At 37.2% G+C, this 23810-nt stretch overlaps 1 protein-coding gene across 5 annotated transcripts in view; it reads right to left on the reverse strand.

The window, feature by feature from the left end:
- Positions 1-23810, reverse strand: part of RTKN2 (rhotekin 2) — an 81111-nt gene that overhangs the window by 51942 nt on the left and 5359 nt on the right. For all 5 annotated transcript variants that reach the window (XM_021943422.2, XM_021943421.2, XM_021943420.2 and 2 more), the window contains exon 2: positions 22929-23125. In XM_021943422.2, coding sequence (XP_021799114.1) covers positions 22929-23125 — 197 coding nt within the window. The remainder of the gene's footprint in view (positions 1-22928; positions 23126-23810) is intronic.

Consider the following 23810-nt stretch of genomic DNA (forward strand, 5'->3'; position numbering starts at 1 on the left):
AACAGTAATGAACTTCCCAATCATGTAATTTGCTGTCCAGGAGTATCTAATCCATATAGAATCTGATAAATATCCAAAAAAGTATCCTCTGCTGTATAAATATCTACAGTAAATATCATATTTAATTTCTTCAAGATTCCAAAGAACTAAGTGTATGCTAAAACAATAAAGTAACAAACTAAGATGAGAAACAGAGTAGCTCTGTAGACAGAATAAAATTTAGAGAGAAAAATATTATGATTCAAAGGAAATTATGGGGATATAAGACACAAATCTGAAGTTAGAATATTTTATTACCATGAAAACTTTAAAAATAGATAGAAACAATCCAATCTTTGACTATTTCCCCAATATCCTATTTTCCTAATAAACTGCATTTAGAGATTAGCATTCCATTTACAGGGCAATATTTCCAAGACTATTCTTTGTATTTTTCATTCCTATTTAATTTAGTCAGCTAATTAACTACCAGTTAATTTAATCTGTTACTTCAAATAAGTGATAAGATGGAAATTTGCCATTTGGATACTGTTGGATTCTAAGAAGGCTTCTGGAGAAAGACTGGATGGGAATTTGATATGGGACGTTTTCAGAAGGAGATGACAGCAACACACTGCTTTCAGTAGGTCTGTTAAAAACACTGCCAATATATTCATTATAATGCATCCAAATATGAAAACAAATATATCATCCCACTTTTTTGCCCCTTTACTGGATTAAACTCATAAGTATATAGGTGGTATATTTCAAATGAGCTAAAATAATTTACTGATGTAAAGTTCATAAATTTATGAGATATTTACATAGTATTTATAGAATTATACATTAGGTATGACTAAAATAATGCAGTATATTTAAAGCCATATATTCTCAGAATTCTATCTAATTACTTTATGGCCATATCTGGTATTAAAACTAGGGAATTCACTCAGTGAAACATACAAATACTCATTGTTTATTTCAAAATAAAGTTTCATTGAATCATAAATTTTAAAGAGTGAAGTTCAACATTTTATATTAGTTTGTCATGTCAGAGAAGATTATCTTGCTTATTACTTAAGTTCAATTCAACAGTTCAATCGAACAGTTTATTATCTATTTTAGTGAAATAATATACTGAAAGGCCCACTAGAAATCAAACACAAATCTCAATTTCTTCAAACTTGTACAAGAAATACAATACAAACATAATTGGTTGGCATTTGAAAGTAATATTTCTAAAAATGCCTATATGAGCAACGCATAATACAAATTCTTAAAATACTTATTTTAGTGAAAAAGCACAAGGAAGCTCAAATATAGTGAGTAACTTAAGTATTATGGAATAGGTCATAGATTATGCTAAAGTTGAGATCCATTAGGTATTATTAAATTGGATTAAATTTGAGGCTTTGGCAGGCAAACGAAATTCTGAAATACTAGAACTACCAAAAGCAAACTTGCTGAATATTTACCAAGAAAAATTTCCCCCTTCCAAACTATTCAACTACCTGGCAGAGTATAGCTTTCTCCCCTGCAATTATAAATTATTTGCATAGGCATTTCCAGGACTGGTGAGCAAACTTATTATACACAAATATTGTCAAACTATAATATAAATTCAATTAACCATATAATCTTAGAGAATTAAGTCTGTCTTTTAAAAAATGAGAGGAGAAAAACTGAAGTAATTCAGCCTTAATTTTCTGAAGCTTGAATTACTTTCAATTCAAATAACAAAACTGCTATTTAGGGTACTAAAATGTGATTTTTTCTAATTAATCCAAATTGACAATGAAATTGTTACACACTATCTGTCTAATAATGTGCTACTGTAGTTAATAGTTTAATATAAATACTTGTTCAAAAATCTGCAATATTAATGCTAATTCTGAATGCTAGAATTAGAGAGCCAGCCTGAGGAAACAGAAAATAAGCACAAAATTACCAAAACAAAGCACAGCTAGATAATAGTGTACCTTATTCATACGAATCCAGTCTAGAGCATTATTTTGGTTGAGATTTGTAAATGCTAACTTAAAAGATAGAGATAAACATATAAAAGACAACTTAATTTGTATTACTTATATTTCTGCCTGTAGGTAAATAAAATGACCAAAAGAGGGTGCCAATCTGCCACATTGTTGCTCAAAAATCTGTATTAAAACTAAGTAAATACAGATTATCCTATCTTATGCTGTTCCAAGTGGGAATTTAAAACAGCATTTCTTTGCCAAAATTAACAAGTTATAATAAGAAATAGCCCAATGATGAAAGCATTTTACATTTTCTTAATGAAGCACTAAAATAATTCTAAATGGGAGTCTATTATTTGAAAGCAGGTTATAAAATCCTTTACCTCTGATGCAAATAAGTAAAGATTAAGATACTCAGAAACATTTAGCATGAAATTTTAATGCATCCTAAAACTATGGTATAAAATTTATAGCTTCATAAATATCTTAAAAATAAAATCAGTAATGTCTTTAAATACAAGTATTATAGAACTAGGAGTACACAATTTTCACTTCCAACCTATACTTTTCTTTTTTGAGTTATAGTACCTGAGCAATGAACAAAAAAACTGGAGGATGAGAGAGTAGTATAACAATCATACAAAACTCACAAAATTATTTTGGCACAATTAAAAATCACAATTATGTTGAATGACACACATAATTAAGTGCTATAAATGACACTGATTAGTATTGTTTTTACAAAGCCAAATAAAGCATTTCAGAAGTAAGTCAAGAGATGAACCGGGTTGAGAAGGGGTTGCGGGATGCGGGGCGGTGCGGGTGGTGGGAAGGGCACAGACTGGAGGATATTGCTGAAATATAAGCTCCGTGTGTACTTTTTTGTGTTGGGGGGGTTGGGGTGTCTGTTTTGTTCAGTGCTCTATCACCAGTGCCTGGTATTCAGCTCAGTACATTCTAAAGAACTCAATGAATGTTTAGGGACTGTTAAATGAAATAAGGACATGGTCATTTTGATGGAGCAGGCAGTAGACATGGATACTTAGCATTGGATTTTACTCATTATTAACTAATTATATAAGTGGGTTGCTATTAACCTTTTAGCCTCAGCATCTTTATTTGTAAAATGGGGAAAAGATTCACTATCTCACAGAGCTACTAAATGAATATTTTAAATGTATCCTATGTCATTCTTTAAAATGTTACACACATACAAGGATTACTTTCTGAGTATTTATATTTTTGGCCTCAGTATTTAGGTTGGGGCTCACATAGAAGAGGCAGTAACCCAGTAGTTAAAGTGATCAGAGAATGACTTACCAGTTCCTGTAAAACAGGAGTAACCATCTAAATCAGATTTATTTCACACATTCTACAAAAGCCTTCAGATCAACAAGGAAAGCAAATAAAATGACCTACAGTCAACACCAACAGCATAATTAAAAAACAGAGACTTCTACGAATTTTAATTTACAGTAAATGGGGAAACTAACATCTGAAACCGTCAAAACCAGCTTGTAGAGGCCTTGCATATAAGAGTGAGGTGGGCATTGCAAACCACAAGCAATATCAACTTAGGATTTCCCCTAGAAGAAGAGTGAATGGGTCTAAGACCTAGTGGGTACCACAGTACTGGTTCCTGGAGAGGTGAAAGAAAGGGCTCCAAAAGTACTTTGGTTCAAAAGTTAAGTCTTGTGAGCAACACAAGAATGAGAGAGGTGTCCTTTGGAGCCTTGGCTACGAAGAAAAAGGAAGAAAGTAGATGAAGTTTAAAATCCCAAGAAACACATTAGTATCAAAGAACAGAAAATTAACCAACCAGCATCCCAAAAGACATCATTTATTAAGGAAACTACTCTTCACAGTTCCAATAATAAAAAACATTCTTGAACTAAGAAACCAAATACAGTATTCTCCCCTTAGCCATGGTTTTGCTTTACATGGTTTCAGTTATCCAGAGTAAACTGCAGTCTGAAAATATTAAATGAAAAATTCCAGAGATAAATAATTCATAAGTTTTATTATTTTTATTTATTTATTTTTGAGACAGGGTCTCACTCTGTTGCCCAGGTTGGAGTGCAGTGGTGTAATCTTAGCTCACTGCAACCTCCACCTCCCGGATTCAAGCAATCCTGTCACCTCAGCCTCCTGAGTAGCTGGGACTACAGGCACATGCCACCATGCCCAGCTAATGTTAATGTTATTTGGTAGAGACAGGGTTTTACGATGTTGCCCAAGCTGGTCTCGAACGCCTGGGCTCAAGTGATCCACCAACCTCGGCCTCCCAAAGGGCTGGGATTACAATCATGAGCCACTGTGCCTGGCCTAACAATTCATAAATTTTAAACTGCATACCATTCTGAGTACTGTAATGAAATCTCATGCTGCCCTATGGGATGTGAATCATGCCTTTGTCCAGTGTATCCATGCTGTATACATCACCTGCTCATTAGTCACTTAGCTGCTGTCTAGATTATCAGACTAACTCTCAAGGTATCACAGTGCTTGTGCTCAAGGTTCATAGTAGCCTAATGCTATACCACAATGCCTATGACATTCATCTCATTTAAACTCATCACAAAAGCAATTTATCATCTCACATCATCACAAAAAGGGTAAATGAGATATTCTGAGAGAACACATTTGCATAGCTTTTATTATAGTATATTGTTATAATTGTTCTATTTTATTATTAGTTATTGTTGTTCATCTCGTACTGTGCCTAATCTACAAATTAAACTATCATAGGTATGTATGTGTAGGAAAAAAACATAATGTACATAGGGCTTAGTATTATCTGTGGTTTCAGGAATCCAGGAAGGATGATGGAACATACCCCTTAAGGATAAGGGGTCCTGACTCCTAATCACTTGGCTCAGAAAAATCCTACATATTTCCTTAGGGACAAAAATGGACTCTAATTACCCATAGAAAGCTACTATAAATAAAAGTAGATAATCAAAACTCTTCATTTGATTAAAATACTCTACCAACTCCACCTCCAACAAATATAAAAAATAACAAAAACCGTTAACACAATACTCCAAAATGAATTAAGTGCATTTATACAAATTATTGCAAATATGAAAGAAACCAGGAACCTAAAATCCAAAATTTGAGACTAGGAAAGAAAAAACAACAGGCAGATATGCAAAGAGAGGAGAGAATGAGAGGAAAGAACAAGCAGAGAAACTGGAAAAATAAAATCATTTCTGAAATGAACATTAAAATGTAAGGAGTCCAAGGATAAATACATAGAAGCAAAAGTACACAAAGGGACATAGTAAATGGGAATGAAAAGAACCAAAAGAACAAAAATGAAATACGGTATTAAAAAAGATCAGAAAGTGATAGACATAGAGGACAGGCAAAGAAGATCCAACTTATATGTAATCAGAATTCTTAAATAGGAAAAACAAAATAATGAGATAGAAAGAATATTTCTGTATAATTCAGAAAGACGTTCTGAAAACAAAAAAGAACAATCCACATATCAAGAGTCCCAAAATGTGCCAAATGGTCAGCCTTACACACATTCCAGTAAAATAATCAGACTTTAAGATAAAGAAAAGTACTTTCAGTCTCCAGGCAAAAAGTCAAACTCATTTACAAAGGAAAGAAAATGAAAGATTAGATTTCTCAATAACAAGACAACAATGGAGCAAAGTCTTCACAAAACTCAAGGAAAGAATGTGTTGGCTAAGGAATTTATAAGTGGCAAACTGACCCTAAAAGTAGAAACACTAAAAAAAAAAACCACTTTAAACACTTTAAAGTGAAGAAAACTGTACTCATGTGGAAGAATCTTCTAGCTGATGAGCTTCTTCCAAAAGAGATGATTTTGGAAAGTACAACGGAAGAACAAGAAGTGAAAATTATACCTACTTGAGTGCATATCAAAGACTAAAACAAAGGTGAAGATACGACTATAAGATTACTATGTAAATATTATCCATTCCACCAAAGTAGAAAAAACACAACTTGAAAAAAAGTGGAGTAGGGGGAAATACAATAAGCTCATTGATCTTGACACAGATAGTAACTGGAAAAAAAAGATATTACTTAAAACAAAAAATCAAAATAGCAAAAGCCTGTGTTAGGCCATTCTTGCATTGCTACAAAGAAATACCTAAGGCTGGGTAACTTAAGAAGAGGTTTAGTTGGCTCGTGGAACTAAGGGCAATATATATAAAAAACTTACAAGAACTAAGGGCATTATATAGTTATCAGTATATAAAGTTTTTTATATAAAACTATAGTAACTACTATGACTTATAAAATGCTTCCAAAATTTAAGAAAAACAAAGGAAACAGACCACATAGTAAAAGACTGTAATTATAATATACACAGTTAACATAATATAAAAGAATACTATAGTAGCTGAAATCAGATATATTAGTTATATCAGCAAATATAAAACGTCTTAATTTTCCCATTAAAAGGATTTCCAGATTGGCTCATAATATAAAACCCAACTCTAGGATGAATACAAGAAACAAGTCTTCAAAGGTGAGTCAGAAAGGCTAAAAATAAAGAGATGGACAAAGATATATGAAACAAATACAAATAAGAAAATAGATGATGTGATTTTGTTACCAGGCAATGTAAAATTCAGGTTCAAAAACATTACCTGAGACAACAACAGAAGGACACTTTATAATGCAAAAGGCTGCAACTAACAATGAATATACCACAAGTACCGAATGTACCAAATGTTACAAAGCATCTTCCTAAAGCACAAGGTACAGAAGATACAAGGATGAAGACAATTAAGCCTTAACAATAAAAAATCTTAAGCTATCTGTTTCAGTATAAGACAGTTCAACTGGTCAAAGAAATAAGGAAGGTTACAGAAAAGCTAACGTAGTCATTAACACAGATCTTTCAAACACCTTTGACTAACGTTACACTCTTATAAAAAGAAATGTAACTTCAAAAGCCAATGCAACACTCATGAAAATAGACCATATTAAGTCATGAAGAAAACCTCAAGATGTTCCATAAAGTAGAAAAAATAAAAATTTATTTGATTAAAAAGCAATTTTAATCAATTAAAATTCCTCTTTTGGTAATGGCAGAGTAGCTCATGCTGGAGAAATCTTCCCACAGAAAACAATAAAAAATTTAAAAAACATCTACCTGAAGTGATTGGCAAGCAACCAAAACTATACAGAAATTTGAAAAGAGTCAACACTGGAAAAAGTGATACAGTGGAAAAAAAAATAATTGGCACATGATGAATCTCAAAAGCATTATGTTGAAAGAAAGAAACCTCCACTCTATAGTTCTATTTATACTAAGTTCCAGAACAGGCAAAATTAACCTACAGTGGAAAAAAAAGTCAGAATAGTGGCTGGTTCTTGGGGTGGGAACTGTGGCAAGAGCTACTAATTGGAAACTGGGAAGGAGCACACGGAAACACTATCTATCCAAAAAATGTAATTAATTCAAAGAGAAAAAAAGCAAACAGAAACAAATAAGTCCGTTTATGATTTAATAAGAAGACCATAAGAAAAAGTTCATTGATACGGTTTGGCTCTGTGTCCCACCCTAATCTCATGTTGAACTGTAATCCCCAGTGTTGGGGAAGAGACCTGGTGGGAGGTGATTAGATCATGGGGGCGGATTTCCCCCTTGCTATTCTCGTGATAGTGAGTTCTCATGAGATCTGGTTGTTTAAAAGTGTGTAGCATTTCCCCATTAGTTCACTTGCTCTCCTGTCGCCATGTGAAGGAAGTGCTTGCTTCCCCTTCAAGCTTTTGCCATGATTGTAAGTTTCCTGAGGCCTCCAAGCCATGCTTCCTGCATAGCCTGCAGAACTGTGAGTCAATTAAACCTCTCTTTTTCTTAAATTACCCAATCTCAGGTAGTCCTTTATAGCATTGTGAGAACAAAGTAATATAATCAAGTAATTTTTGAGTACTCTCTACCCTATATCTACAGGGATGTACATACATGTGTACATATACATATACACACACAAAGAACTGCAAAGAACTTATTTTAAATTGTGTCATAAAGAAATAAAATAGATTAGGCTGAACATGGTGGCTCATGCCTGTAATCCCAGTGTTTTGGGAGGTTGAGGTGGGAGGACTGCTTGAGGCCAGGAGTTCAAGATAAGCCTGGGCAACATAGCAAGACCCTGTCTCTACAAAATAAATAAATAAGCAAGCTGAGAGACAAAAAATAAATTAGCTGGGTAGGGTGGCATGAACCTCTAGTTCTAGGTACTTGGGAGGCTGAGGCAGGAAGATCACTTGAACCCAGAAGTTTCAGGCTAAAGCAAGCTATCATTGTGTCACTGCACTCTGGCCTGGGAGACACAGTGAGACCCTATCTCTAAAAAAATTAAAAAATAAAATAAAATAAAATGGATTGGACAGAGGGATAAAACAAATATTAATTGTAGAACCTTAGTGGTAGGTATATGGGTATTCACTGTATAATCTTTCATCTTTTCTGTATGTTGGAAAATTTTCATAATTTCTGTATGTTAAAAAAAGAATTGTAAGGAAAGCTTGAACTTGCCTAGGTAGGTTTATGGTCAGTAATAATATTGGTACTGTAATCACAAACCTATAAACATTGATTTTTCATCTCTTTCATCACTAGGTCCACTGAAGAGGCAGTGATACCCCAGTAAGCATTAGCAGTGATACCCCAGTAAGCATGAGCATACCCAGGGCCCAGGGTTTGCATTCAAAATACGATTCACCATTAAAGGGAGCCAGGTGTCAGAAAAATGGCTGACTCTAGGCATGGGACAGGGAAAATATAAAGCAAGAATGGATCGTCTTTTAGTGTCAGGAAGCAAGAGATTCTTAGTGACTATAAACAATAATGAAACATTGAATAAAAATCCAGGAATGGAGAGACTAAAGAGAGGAATGTTCTTTATAGAAGAATATCAGCCAGGATCCGTGCCAAGATGGCCGAATAGGAACAGCTCCAGCCTCCAGCTCCCAGTGTGAGCGACACAGAAGACGGGTGATTTCTGCATTTCCAACTGAGGTACTGGGTTCATCTCACTGGGGTGTGTTGGACAGTGGGGGCAGGACAGTGGGTGCAGCCCAACAAGCAAGAGCCGAAGCAAGGCGAGGCATCACCTCACCTGGGAAGCGCAAGGGGGAAGGGAATTCCCTATCCTAGCCAAGGGAAACCGTGACACACAACACCACAACACCAGGAAAATCGTGTCACTCCCACCCTAATACTGCGCTTTTCCAAGGGTCTTAGCAAATGGCACACCAGGAGATTATATCCCGTGCCTGGCTTGGAGGGTCCCACACCCACAGAGCCTCCCTCATTGCTAGCACAGCAGTCTGAGATCTAACTGCAAGGTGGCAGTGAGGCTGAGGGAGGGGCGCCCGCCATTGCTGAGGCTTAAGTACATAAACAAATTGGCCAGGAAGCTCTAACTGGGTAGAGCCCACCGAAGCTCAAGGAGGCCTGCCTGCCTCTATAGACTCCACCTCTGGGGACAGGGCATAGCCAAACAAAAGACAGCAGAAACCTCTGCAGATTTAAATGTCGCTGTCTGACAGCTTTGAAGACAGTAGTGGTTTTCCCAGTACGGAGTTTGAGATCTGAGAACGGACAGATTGTCTGCTCAATTGGGTCCCTGACTCCCGAGTAGCCTAACTGGGAGACATCCCCCACTAGGGGCAGACTGACACCTCACACCTCACACGGCCAGGTACACCTCTGAGACGAAGCTTCCAGAGGAACGATCAGACAGCAACATTTGCTGTTCAGCAATATTCACTCTTCTGCAGCCTCCGCTGCTGCTACCTAGGCAAATAGGGTCAAGCAAAGTCCAGCAGACCCACAGCTGAGGGTCTGGACTGTTAGAAGGAAAAATAACAAACAGAAAGGACATTCACACCAAAATCCCATCTGTACATCACCATCATCAAAGATCAAAGGTAGATAAAACCACAAAGATGGGGAAAAAGCAGTACAGAAAAGCTGGAAATTCTAAAAATCAGAGTGCCTCTCCCCCTCCAAAGGAATGCAGCTCCTCGCCAGCAACAGAACAAAGCTGGATGGAGAATGACTTCGACGAGTTGAGAGAAGACTTCAGACAATCAAACTTCTCTGAGCTAAAGGAGGAATTACGAACCCAGCACAAAGAAACTAAAAACCTTGAAAAAAGATTTGACGAATGGCTAACTAGAATAATCAATGCGGAGAAGTCCATAAACGAACTGATAAAGATGAAAACCATGACACAAGAACTACGTGACAAACGCACAAGCTTCAGTAACCAACTCGATCAACTGGAAGAAAGGGTATCAGTGACTGAAGATCAAACGAATGAAATGAAGCGAGAAGAGAAGTTTAGAGAAAAAAGAGTGAAAAGAAATGAACAAAGTCTCCAAGAAATATGAGACTATGTGAAAACACCAAATCTACGTCTGACTGGTGACGTCTGAAAGTGACAGGGAGAATGGAACCAAGTTGGGAAACACTCTGCAGGATATTATCCGGGAGAACTTTCCCAACCTAGCAAGGCAGGCCAACATTCAAATTCAGGAAATACAGAGAACACCACAAAGATATTTCTTGAGAAGAACAACTCCAAGACACATAATTGTCAGATTCACCAAAGGTGAAATGAAGGAAAAAATGTTAAGGGCAGCCAGAGAGAAAGGTCGGGTTACCCACAAAGGGAAGCCCATCAGACTAACAGCAGATCTCTCGGCAGAAACTCTACAAGCCAGAAGAGAGTGGGGGCCAATATTCAACATTCTTAAAGAAAAGAATTTTCAACCCAGAATTTCATATCCAGCCAAACTAAGTTTCATAAGTGAAAGAGAAATAAAATCCTTTACAGACAAGCAAATGCTGAGAGATTTTGTCACCACCAGGCCTGCCCTACAAGAAATCCTGAAGGAAGCACTAAACATGGAAAGGAACAACTGGTACCAGCCACTGCAAAAGCATGCCAAAATGTAAAGACCATCGAGGCTAGGAAGAAACTGCATCAACTAGTGAGCAAAATAACATCACAATGACAGGATCAAGTTCACACATAACAATATTAACCTTAAATGTAAATGGGCTAAATGCTCCAATTGAAAGACACAGGCTGGCAAATTGGACAAAGAGTCAAGACCCATCAGTGTGCTGTATTCAGGAGACCCATCTCATGTGCAGAGACACACATAGGCTCAAAATATAGGGAAGGAGGAAGATCTAGCAAGCAAATGGAAAACAAAAAAAAGCAGGGGTTGCAATCCTAGTCTCTGATAAAACAGACTTTAAACCAACAAAGATCAAAAGGGACAAAGAAGGCCATTACATAATGGTAAAGGAATCAATTCAACGAGAAGAGCTAACTATCTTAAATATATATGCACTCAATACAGGAGCACCTAGATTCATAAAGGAAGTCCTTAGAGACTTACAAAGAGACTTAGACTCCCACACAATAATAATAGAGACTTTAACACCCCACTGTCAACATTAGACAGATCAATGAGACAGAAAGTTAACAAGAATATCCAGGAATTGAACTCAACTCTGCACCAAGCGGACCTAATAGACATCTACAGAACTCTCCACCCCAAATCAACAGAATATACATTCTTCTCAGCACTACATCGCACTTATTCCAAAATTGACCACATAGTTGGAAGTAAAGAACTCCTCAGCAAATGTAAAAGAACAGAAATTATAACAAACTGTCTCTCAGACCACAGTGCAATCAAACCAGAACTCAGGATTAAGAAACTCACTCAAAACCGCTCAACTACGTGGAAACTGAACAACCTGTTCCTGAATGACTACTGGGTACATAACGAAATGAAGGCAGAAATAAAGATGTTCTTTGAAACCAATGAGAACAAAGATACAACATACCAGAATCTCTGGGACACATTTAAAGCAGTATGTAGAGGGAAATTTATAGCACTGAATGCCCACAAGAGAAAGCAGGAAAGATCTAAAGTTGACACCCTAACATCACAATCCAAAAAACTAGAGAAGCAAGAGCAAACACATTCAAAAACTAGCAGAAGGCAAGAAATAACTAAGATCAGAGCAGAACTGAAGGAGATAGAGACACAAAAAACCCTTCAAAAAAAAAAAAAATCAATGAATCCAGGAGCTGTTTTTTTTTTTTTTTAAAGATCAACAAAATAGATAGACCGCTAGCAAGACTAATAAAGAAGAGAGAAGACTCAAACAGATGCAATAAAAAATGATAAAGGGGATATCACCACTGACCCCACAAAAATACAAACTACCATCACAGAATACTATACACACCTCTATGCAAATAAACTAGAAAACCTAGAAGAAATGGATAAATTCCTGGACACAAACACCCTCCCAAGACTAAACCACGAAGAAGTTGAATCCCTGAACAGACCAATAACAGACTCTGAAATTGAGGCAATAATTAATAGCCTACCAACCAAAAAAAGTCCAGGACCAGACGCATTCACAGCCAAATTCTACCAGAGGTACAAGAAGCAGCTGGTACCATTCCTTTTGAAACTATTCCAAGCAATAGAAAAAGAGGGAATCCTCCCTAACTCATTTTATGAGACCAACATCATCCTGATACCAAAGCCTGGCAGAGACACAACAAAGAAAGAATTTTAGACCAATATCCCTGATGAACATCAATGCAAAAATCCTCAATAAAATACTGGCAAACCAAATCCAGCAGCACATCGAAAAGTTTATGCACCATGATCAAGTGGGTCTCACCCCTGGGATACAAGGCTGGTTCAACATACACAAATCAATAAACATAATCCAGCATATAAACAGAACCAAAGACAAAAATCACATGATTATCTCAATAGATACAGAAAAGGCCTTTGACAAAGTTCAACAGCCCTTCATGATAAAAGCTCTCAATAAATTCGGTATTGATGGAACATATCTCAAAATAATAAGAGCTATTTATGACAAACCCACAGCCAATATCATACTGAATGGGCAAAAACTGGAAGCATTCCCCTTGAAAACTGGCACAAGACAGGGATGCCCTCTCTCACCACTCCTATTCAACATAGTGTTGGAAGTTCTGGCCAGGGCCATCAGGCAGGAGAAAGAAATAAAGGGTATTCAATTAGGAAAAGAGGAAGTCAAATTGTCCCTGTTTGCAGATAACATGATCGTATATTTAGAAAACCCCATTGTCTTGGCCCAAAATCTCCTTAAGCTGATAAGCAACTTCAGCAAAGTCTCAGGATACAAAATCAATGTGCGAAAGTCACAAGCATTCTTACACACCAATAACAGACAGAGAGCCAAATCATGAGTGAACTCCCATTCACAATTGCTTCAAAGAGAATAAAATACCTAGGAATTCAACTTACAAGGGATATGAAGGACCTCTTCAAGGAGAACTACAAACCACTCACTGCTCAATGAAATAAAAGAGGACACAAACAAATGGAAGAACATTCCAAGCTCATGGATAAGAAGAATCAATATCGTGAAAATGGCCATACTGCCCAAGGTAATTTGTCGATTCAATGCCATCCCCATTAAGCTATCAATGACTTTCTTCACAGAATTGGAAAAAACTACTTTAAAGTTCATATGGAACCAAAAAAGAGCCCGCATTGCCAAGACAGTCCTAAGTCAAAAGAACAAAGCTGGAGGCATCACGCTACCTGACTTCAAACTATACTACAAGGCTACAGTAACCAAAACAGCATGGTACTAGTACCAAAACAGAGATATACACCAATAGAACAGAACAGAGCCCTCAGAAGTAATACCACACATCTACAACCATCTGATCTTTGACAAACCTGACAAAAACAAGGAAAGGTGGAAAGGATTCCCTATTTAATAAACGGTGCTGGGAAAACTGGCTAGCCATATGTAGAAACTTGAAACTGGATCCCTTCCTTACACTTTATACACAAATTAATTTAAGATGGATTAGAGACTTAAACGTTAGACCTAAAACCATAAAAACCCTAGAAGAAAACCTAAGCAACACCATTCAGGTCATAGGCATGGGCAAGGACTTCATATCTAAAACACCAAAAGCAATGGCAACAAAAGGCAAAATTGACAAATGGGATCTAATTAAAGAGTTTCTGCACAGCAAAAGAAACTACCATCAGAGTGAACAGGCAACCTACAAAATGGGAGATCATTTTTGCAATCTACTCATCTGACAAAGGGCTAATATCCAGAACATACAAAGAGCTCAAACAAATTTACAAGAAAAAAACAACCCCATCAAAAAGTGGGCAAAGGATATGAACAGACACTTTTAAAAAGAAGACATTTATGCAGCCAACAGACACATGAAAAAATGCTCATCATCACTAGCCATAAGAGAAACGCAAATCAAAACCACAACGAGATACCATCTCACACCAGTTAGAATGGCGATCATTAAAAAGTCAGGAAACAACAGGTGCTGGAGAGAATGTGGAGAAATAGGAACACTTTCACACTGTTGGTGGGACTGTAAACTAGTTGAACCATTGTGGAAAACAGTGTGGCAATTCCTCAAGGATCTAGAACTAGAAATACCATTTGACCCAGTCATCCAATTACTGGGTATATACCCAAAGGATTATAAATAATGCTGCTCTAAAGACACATGCACATGTATGTTTATTGCAGCACTATTCACAATAGCAAAGACTTGCAACCGGCCAGGCGCGGTGGCTCAAGCCTGTAATCCCAGCACTTTGGGAGGCCGAGACGGGCGGATCACGAGGTCAGGAGATCGACACCATCCTGGCTAACGCAGTGAAACCCGTCTCTACTAAAAAATACAAAAAATCTAGCTGGGCGAGGTGGCGGGCGCCTGTAGTCCCAGCTACTGGGGAGGCTGAGGCAGGAGAATGGCGTAAACCCAGGAGGCGGAGCTTGCAGTGAGCTGAGATCTGGCCACTGCACTCCAATCTGGGCGACAGAGTGAGACTCCGTCTAAAAAAAAAAAAAAAAAAAAGACTTGCAACCAACCCAAATGTCCATCAATGACAGACTGGATTAAGAAAATGTGGCACATATACACCTTAGTTCCTGTCCTTAGTAGGGACATGGATGTAGCTGGAAACCATCATTCTCAGCAAACTATTGCAAGAACAGAAAACCAAACACCACATGTTCTCACTCAGGTGGGAATTGAACAATGAGAACACTTGGACACAGGAAGGGGAACATCACACACCAGGGCCTGTTGTGAGGTGGGGGGAAGGGGGAGGGACAGCATTAGGAGATATACCTAATGTAAATGATGAGTTAATGGGTGCAGCACACCAACATGGCACATGTATACATATGTAACAAACCTGCACGTTGTTCACATGTACCCTAGAATTCAAGTATAATAATAATTAAAAAAAAATAATATCAGCCAATAAATGTAGAAGGAATACTAGAATTAGATAATCACTGTTTCACAAACCCCATCATAAATATAATTGATTTAGGCAAGAATCATAAATGGATGATAAAGCCATTAAGTTAAAGCTCACTGGATAACAGAATAGTCACCCAGTTCCAACACCCCACAGATTACTTACGAACTGCAAAGGGAAAACCATTTTATCATGAAGAAGAAAGCTGGCAACTGCCATCTAAAGCAAGGGTTCAAACTCAGCATTAGCTGGTGGTAAGACCAGATATCCTATTGCATCAATTGGGAGCATATAATGGTCCCCAGCCTCACCTAGAAAAAAATGTTTAACTTGAGTCTGATAAAGCCTTTAGACTCAATGTCCATCTATGGCAAAAACAGAGAATATAAGAAAAGGTTCAACGATACCTCAAGGAAACAACCAGGCAAATGCAGAATGCAGGATATTTTAAAGGCTAAAAAAAACTAGGTGTTTTTTTTTTTTTTTTTTGAGACAGGGTCTTGCTCTGATGCCCAGGCTGGAGTGCAGTGGCATGATTGTCGCTCACTGCAATCTCAAGCTTCTGGATGCAAGTGATCCTCCTGCCTCAGCCTCTTGGGTAGCTGAGATCACAGGCACACATCACCACTCCTGGCTAACTTTTCTGTATTTTTTTGCAGAAACAAGGTCTTATGTTGCACAGGCTGGTCTTGAACTCCTGGGCTACAGCCATCCTCCCACCTCAGCCTCCCAAAGTGTTGGGATTACGGGCGTGAGCCACCATTCCTGGCCGAGACTCTCAAAGTATAAATGACAAGAGGTTTTTAGAAATAGGCAGAGTAATTAAAAGAAACTGAAGAGATATAACCAAGTGTACTGCACAGATCTTGACTGAATTCTGGTTTGGGGAAAAAAAAAGATAAACAGTTTTCTTCTGACAACTTGGTAAAATTGAATATGGACTAGATATTAGATTATTATTATGGAATTACTAATATTTTATATATAATATTTTGATTATGTAGAAGAATGTTATTTTTAAAAGATTCATGCCAAATTATTGTGGTGTGTGTGCCATGTTGTCTGCAACTTATTTTTAAATGGTTCAACAACAAAAAAGAAAAATGTGTGCATGTATACACACGCTTGTATGTGTATTTGTGTGTGTGTGTGTGTGTGTGTGTGTGTGTAGAAAAAATGGTAGAGGAGATGAAGGTGAATATATATAGCAAACTATTAACTGGACAACCTAGGAGGAGAATACACATGATGTTGATTGTACTATTCTTATAATTTTTATATATGCAAATTTCATATAAAAAGTTGATTAAAAAGCAAACATAGTTGGGAATAAATGATAATCTGGAACATGATAAGCAGACACTTGGACCAACAAATGACAGTAAGAACCTAAGAACATAAAAGAAGGTGACAAAAAAAGAGTAACTGGTATATAATTAACTCCTATTAAATTCTAAGCCCTATTTGCTCATCATACACATTAAGGGGATACAGGGCAAAACTTGATTTATGAAGCATACATTAAATTGTTCTTAAGTAAGTACACAACGCTGTTGGTGTTCTGGGGGATATAAGATAGAAAGAAGGAGAGAACCAAGAGTTGCCTCAGCTATGAGTTCCCTCTAAGCTCCAGGCACCAAATCCTCACAATAATCCTGTGAAATTAGTGGTGATATCCTCTCTATTTCACTGACAAGAAGAATCATTGTCCCTGTTTCCAAAAGCTTATAATTTATGAAAACATATGTTGATTATAAATAGCTCTATTAGAATGTAGTATGTTCTAGTGAGGTATTCATGATTTGGATGGTACTAAAAGTAAAAGGAGGTAAATAGTCATTGTTTGGGTCCTTACCATGGACATAAAGGAATAATTACTTTCCAAATAGAATTATCAAGGAAACTTTGAGGCAGGTGTGGTGTCCCAGAACAAATGGGTTTCATCAAGTGGGAATGGAAGATATGGTACTTCAGGGTAAGCAAATGCACTGGAGATAAGAAAATCCAAGAACTGTTTTTGGGATACGATCAAGCATTTGACTGCAATACATTTGTAAAGCAGAAATTGAAAGATAAGAGTGCAAGTAGTTTGGGATCAGACCCCAAAGATTCTGGAATGCCTATTTCAGTAAACGGAAAGTAATAGCTATTTTTTGAGAAGTAGACTGAAATAAATCGTCTTTTAAGTAGCCATATCCAGCCACAGCATGCAGAAAAAAAGGTACAATGATAGTTTACTAGTCAAAAGTCCAGCAAATTAACAGACTGCTGTAACCAAGCCATGATACTCTCTAAATTGAGGCAGTAAGCAACCTATGCACCTCATCCTAACGACCTACTGCCTACCCAATCCAGAAAGGTTTTTACATCCTGACTCCACTGGGAACTATACAGAAGCCTGGGTATTTTGGCTTATTCAAGCATAAAGAACAGGCAGTGTACTAGGTGTTTCCTACCCAAACACAATTTAGAACAAAGTTTTTGTTATATTATTAGAACAGTATGGTAATAGAACATTTCACCAGTTGTCAATATTCTCAGGATTGTGTGGTTTTAAAAAAACAACAAATGATGTTACTGATTTCTCAACTGTGGTTCCTCATCTAAAGCACAGAGTAACCATTTATTGAATTTTTCCAAGGGTGGTACAAAAGTAGCACTATTCTATATGCAGAAGTTAAGTCAATGTATACAATGGAGTTCTTGGGACATTAGGACTTAATTCTTTCCTGGAACCCCAGTTTTAAAAGCCTCTAGAATGAAGTAAGATTATTTGACTTTTTAAATAATTTCATTGGATTGAGAAGTAACTGAAAAGTTCTTGCAGAATGATTATGTACAGAGAGCACCTTGAGTGAAGATCTATTAGAAAAGCCCTAAAGAAACCCACACACAGTTTTGATTTCCTCTTTTCTCTAACAAAAGGTTACTTCTTTATAAGATCATTTCTATGTCTGCCTATTCTTAAATATTTTCCCTAAAAACTGGTTATTTCAATTATTTACTCTCACCACCTTTTTTAATACCCTGCTGCCAAATAACCTTCCCCAAATATCAGTTTTTATCATACCCCTTCCTTGCTTAAAATGATAAAGGAAGGCCGGGCGCCGTGGCTCAAGCCTTTAATCCCAGCACTTTGGGAAGCCGAGACGGGCAGATCACGAGGTCAGGAGCTTGAGACCGTCCTGGCTAACATGGTGAAACCCCGTCTCTACTAAAAAATACAAAAAAACTAGCCAAGGGAGGTGGTGGGCGCCTGTAGTTCCAGCTACTCGTGAGGCTGAGGCAGGAGAATGGCGTAAACCCGGGAGGCAGAGCTTGCAGTGAGCTGAGATCCGGCCACTGCACTCCAGCCTGGGCGACAGAGTGAGACTCCGTCTCAAAAACAAAAGAAAAAAGATAAGGGATAAGCCGGGCATGGTGGCTCACGCCTGTAATCCCAGCACTTTGGGAGGCCGAGGTAGGCGGATCATGCGGTCAGGAGATCCAGACCACGGTGAAACCCCGTCTCTACTAAAAATAAAAAAAAAATTAGCCGGGCGCGGTGGCGGGCGCCTGTAGTCCCAGCTACTCGGGAGGCTGAGGCAGGAGAATGGCGTGAACCCGGGAGGCGGAGCTTGTAGTGAGCCAAGATCACGCCACTGCACTCCAGCCTGGGCAACAGAGCGAGACTCCATCTCAAAAAAAAAAAGATAAAGGATAACAGGATATAGAATATTCAAGATTTTTTTAAATTCCAGAATTCAATAATTAAGAAAAACAATGTTTTTACATGATGAAGAAATATACATATGTATATATAACATAAAAGATATTTTCATGGGTAAGCAAATATATATAAAGCCCTGTAATAGCTCACCATGGCAGCTTGGAGCAATAGTTAAAAAAAAAAAAGTACAGGTTCTTTTTTGGAAGGAGTGGGAGACAGAGGTGCATGGGATTTTAAGTCACCTGGATTCATGACCTAGCCACAAAAGCCCTGTGTATCCTTAAAGAGTTACAGCCTTTAAAAGAGGTTTATATCTGATACGGTTTGGCTGTCTCCCCACCCAAATCTCATCTTGAATTGCAGGTCCCATAATCCCCATGCGTCATGGGAGGGACCATTAGGAGGTAACTGAATCACTGGGGGGCAGGTTTTTCCTGTGCTGTTCTCACGATAGTAAGTCTCACAAGATCTGATGGTTTTATAAAGGCCCAATTGCCCTGCACACGCTCTCTTGCCTGTTGCCATGTAAGACGTGACTTTGCTCCTCCTCCGCCTTCTGCCATGACTGTGAGGCCTCCCCAGCCATGTGGAACCATGAGTGCATTAAACCTCTTTTTCTTTATAAATTACCCAGTCTCGGGTATGTCTGCATTAACAATGTGAAAATGAACTAATACACTATCTTTCTCCATTTTTAATGTGATATTTGTGAACATCTTACACAATGCCTGGCACCTGGAAAGGCTGTTAATTAATACCAAAGAACTTCCTAGCATTCCGGGCTTTCTTGGATCTTTCTTGGATCTTCCTTTTCATCTTTGCCTTGATCTTCAGACTCAACACAACAGATCTTTTCACTGCTCTTGAATAATTCATACTGATTTTTCAATGTAAATTTTTATTTTGCTATTTCTTTTTGAGACAGAATCTCACTCTTTTGAGCTGGCTGGAGTGCTGTGGTGCACTTACTGCTCACTCTAGCCTTGAAATCCCACACTTGAGCAATCCTCCTGCCTCAGCCTCTCGAGTAGCTGGGAGTACAGGCACACGCCACCATGCCTGGCTAATTTTTGTATTTTTTGTAGAGACAGGTTTTTGCCATGTTACCCAAGCTGATCTCAAACTCCTGAGCTCAAGCAATCTGATCACCTTGGCCTCCCAAAGTGTTGGAATTACAGGCGTGAGCCACTTCGCCTGGCCTATTTTGCTATTTTTCTTGGAATGCTGCCTTCCTCCTGCTCACCTACCTGGATTCTATCCATCCTTCACAATCCAGAAGATCCAAACCCAATTGTTCTATTAGATATTCCTCAATTCCACCACTTCACAATTACTTGATTCTTCTTTGAAAAAGTCTAGATTTAGTATCTATACTTATTTTTGACAGTTTATCATAAAATTTAGAGAAGGTAGACTAGTGTTCTCATTACAATGCTATTAATTTTAACTCTGGCAGCAATATAAAACTGAGCATTTTTCCACCTTAAGGACTGACCAAACTAAGGAACAGACTGCTGAGTCTGTAAAGGCAAAATATTTGCTGAATATACAATATTGTCATATTTTGACAAACTGTTTTTTTAAATATAGACACCCTAGCACAGTGCTTAATAAGTGTTCTGCAAGTAGTAGATATTCAGTAAATATCTGCATAATTTACATAACTTTCTTCAAGGAACTAAATCATTAATCTTCAAGTCATTTTTGTGATAACAAAGCAAGTATAATTTCTAGTTACATCTGATCAGTGACCTCAGGTTATATCTTCATATACAAAATGAAGCAATAAACAAAGAATACATATAGAATATACAAGATTTTTTTTAAACTCCAGCAATAATAATTAAGAGAAAACTGTTTATACATGAATGATGAACAAATATATATGTGTGTGTATAGTGACAAAGATATTTTCATCGATCACAGATATATTAAAAGAAACTGAAAATCAAACACATTTCCAGTTAGGGGTCCTAATTTTTCCCCATCACTGCTATATAGATTGAACAGGCATTAGGCTTATTTAATATTTTTTTATAAATCAGCAACTTCAGAAAAGCCACACTGCCAAATTTAAGAAACGGTCAATTCATAACTCATTAATACTTAAAGAGCATTAAATATGGAGGCAGATATGGTCCCAAAAATAATATTCCAGATATTGTGATAATGACATAATATGTTTAGTCCCATACTTTCTAAAATCAGGGCTTCTCAAACTTTTCCACTGAAATTTCCCTTCTCGACAAAATATCCTAATAAAAAGGCTGAGAGGGAACATATATCCCCAGGTATAAGAAAGCAGAACCTCAAAATACTCCACTATTCTAAACTTCTCATGCTTAATCTTAAAAATTCATGCTCTAAGAAGACATGCTATATTTATTCTATGACTTTGCATCATGTACTCTCAGTGCTACATGTTACCAACTTTGAGAAGCGCTGACTTAAATCAATGCATGTCTATCTGAAAAATATTTTCCTACATTATGATAATGGAACGATTTCATTGTATAATGCTGGGGGCACACAACAATGAAAACTGACATTTGTTGAGTACTAAGTATGTAAAAGGCATTACATTAGGTTTTGGAATATATAAAATCTCAATTTTCAAAATGTAAATTTCATGCCCACTGTAAGGAAGGAACTGAGTGGCACAAGGAGATTAAAATAGCTATCCCAGCAGGGCGCAGTGGCTCATGCCTGTAATCCCATCACTTTGGGAGGCCGAGGCGGGCGAATCATGAGGTCAGGAGATTGAGACCATCCTGGCTAACATGGTGAAACCCCATCTCTACTAAAAATACAAAAAAATTAACCAGGTGTAGTGGCACACGCCTTTAGTCCCTGCTACTCAGGAGGCTGAGGCAGGAGAATCGCTTGAACCCGGGAGGCGGAGGTTGTAGTGAGCCGAGATCGCGCCACTGCACTCCAGTCTGGGCGACAAGAGTGGGACTCCACCTTAAAAAAAAAAAAAAAAATGCTATCCCATGGCAATATAGCTAATACGGTTGGATACTTTGTATCCGGGTCTCTTTTACATCACATCCTCATCAAAATTTTATTTTTACAGAAATCTCAAGACTCTGGTGTTTTTAACTTACTTTTCAAGAATTTAATGATGCTATGCTCAGCTCAACAATCACTATTGTCTAACAAGAAATTCTTCCCTTGTGTCAGAGCTGTAAATCAACAAAAGGGAATTTAAGACTGTTTGTATTTAAAATACACCAATATCCAGCCACTAAACTGAACCAATTTTTAGGTACAAGTAAGATTTGGCATTGTAAATAAGATCGGATATAAATTTCATATACAAATCATCGATCTATCTAAAAGAGCAGCATGAGATGATAGAACACATGACCAGAAGTTATTAATACTTAGCAAATCTTCACTCTCATTAGCTTTCATCACTTGTTGCATGAATGTCCTTGAGGTTTTTTGCCTCTCTGGGACTTACATTCACCATATCAAGAAGTTCCTTTCCATTCATAAGGTTTTATCTCTTCATAATTTTGCTGCTCACTCATCTCAGTTTCTATACTTGAGTTTCCATGTCTCACAGCTAGTACCTTTTTATTAACATATTTCTAAGAAATTAATTTTCTTACTCTACATTTCTATCAATATTGGTCCTTTCTTCTTAAAATGCTCCCTCAGTCATTGCTTCTGAATAATTTTCATTTTATAACTACATATTGAACACAACAGCCCAATAAAAGCTGCTAAGTTCACTCTGAGCTCTATCAGCAAACTGTTTATGACGTTAGCTACTACTTCAGTGTATTTGCTTTTTTAAACAGTTTGGTGATTTGACATGTGTACTTAAGCTTAAATTATACTGTGTTTTAAATTTACATATTTAAGTACATTAAAAGTCACAGGTAAACTATGTTACTAACCATCTTCCAGTCTGATTTGCAATCTGTTCTTCCAATTTCTGTAGCTCTGATGTATAGGCCATTATTCGAGCATTGCACACCATGAGATTCTTAACTGCATGTAAAACCTGATCTTTCTGAGTGCTCAGAGAAAGGAGTTTCCATATTCCTTCTCGCATTCGAATTTCTAAGTCTATTTTTTCTTGAATGCTGCAGTCCTAAAAAAAAAAAAAAATGCATCTTTAAAATATAGCAAAAATCCAAAATTACATTTTAACCCATAATAGATGCAAAATGTACTAGATATCATAATTGTATACCATATTGAGAAAGCAACAAAGTTTTAATATGAATATATGTAGTGTAAAAATAGCTATTTTAAAGTGCTCTTTGCAATTCTTAACTTCTCGCTTCATTAGGAAATCTTTACAATCTAAAGAAACTGAATAAACAGAACATAAACAAAGGTGACAAACATTATGTGTTCCTATAACTATATGAAGTTTAATAGTGTCTCTCCAAACTTTATGTCCACCCAGTGCCTCAGAATGTAGCCTTATTTGGATAGAGGGTTTTGCAGATGTAATTAGGTAAGATGAGGACATACTGGATTAGAGTAAGTCCTAAATCTAATGACTAGTGTCCTTAAAGAAAGGTTGCATGAAGACACAGTCACATCCAGAGAGAATGACATATGAAGACAGAGACTAATACGTCTATAAGTCAAAAAAATACCAAGGATTGATGGCAGTAATCAGAAGCTGGAAAAGGCAAGAAGAGAATTCTTTCCTACGGCCTTCAGAGGAGTGTGACCCTGCCAATTCCTTGATTTCAGACATCTGGCCTCCATAAGTTTGAGAATAAATTTTTCTTGTTTTCAGTCACTTAGTCTTGGTCATTTGT

The sequence above is a fragment of the Papio anubis genome, chromosome 11 (assembly GCF_008728515.1).
Source record: "Papio anubis isolate 15944 chromosome 11, Panubis1.0, whole genome shotgun sequence".
In the NCBI taxonomy this organism is placed as follows: Eukaryota; Metazoa; Chordata; class Mammalia; order Primates; family Cercopithecidae; genus Papio; species Papio anubis.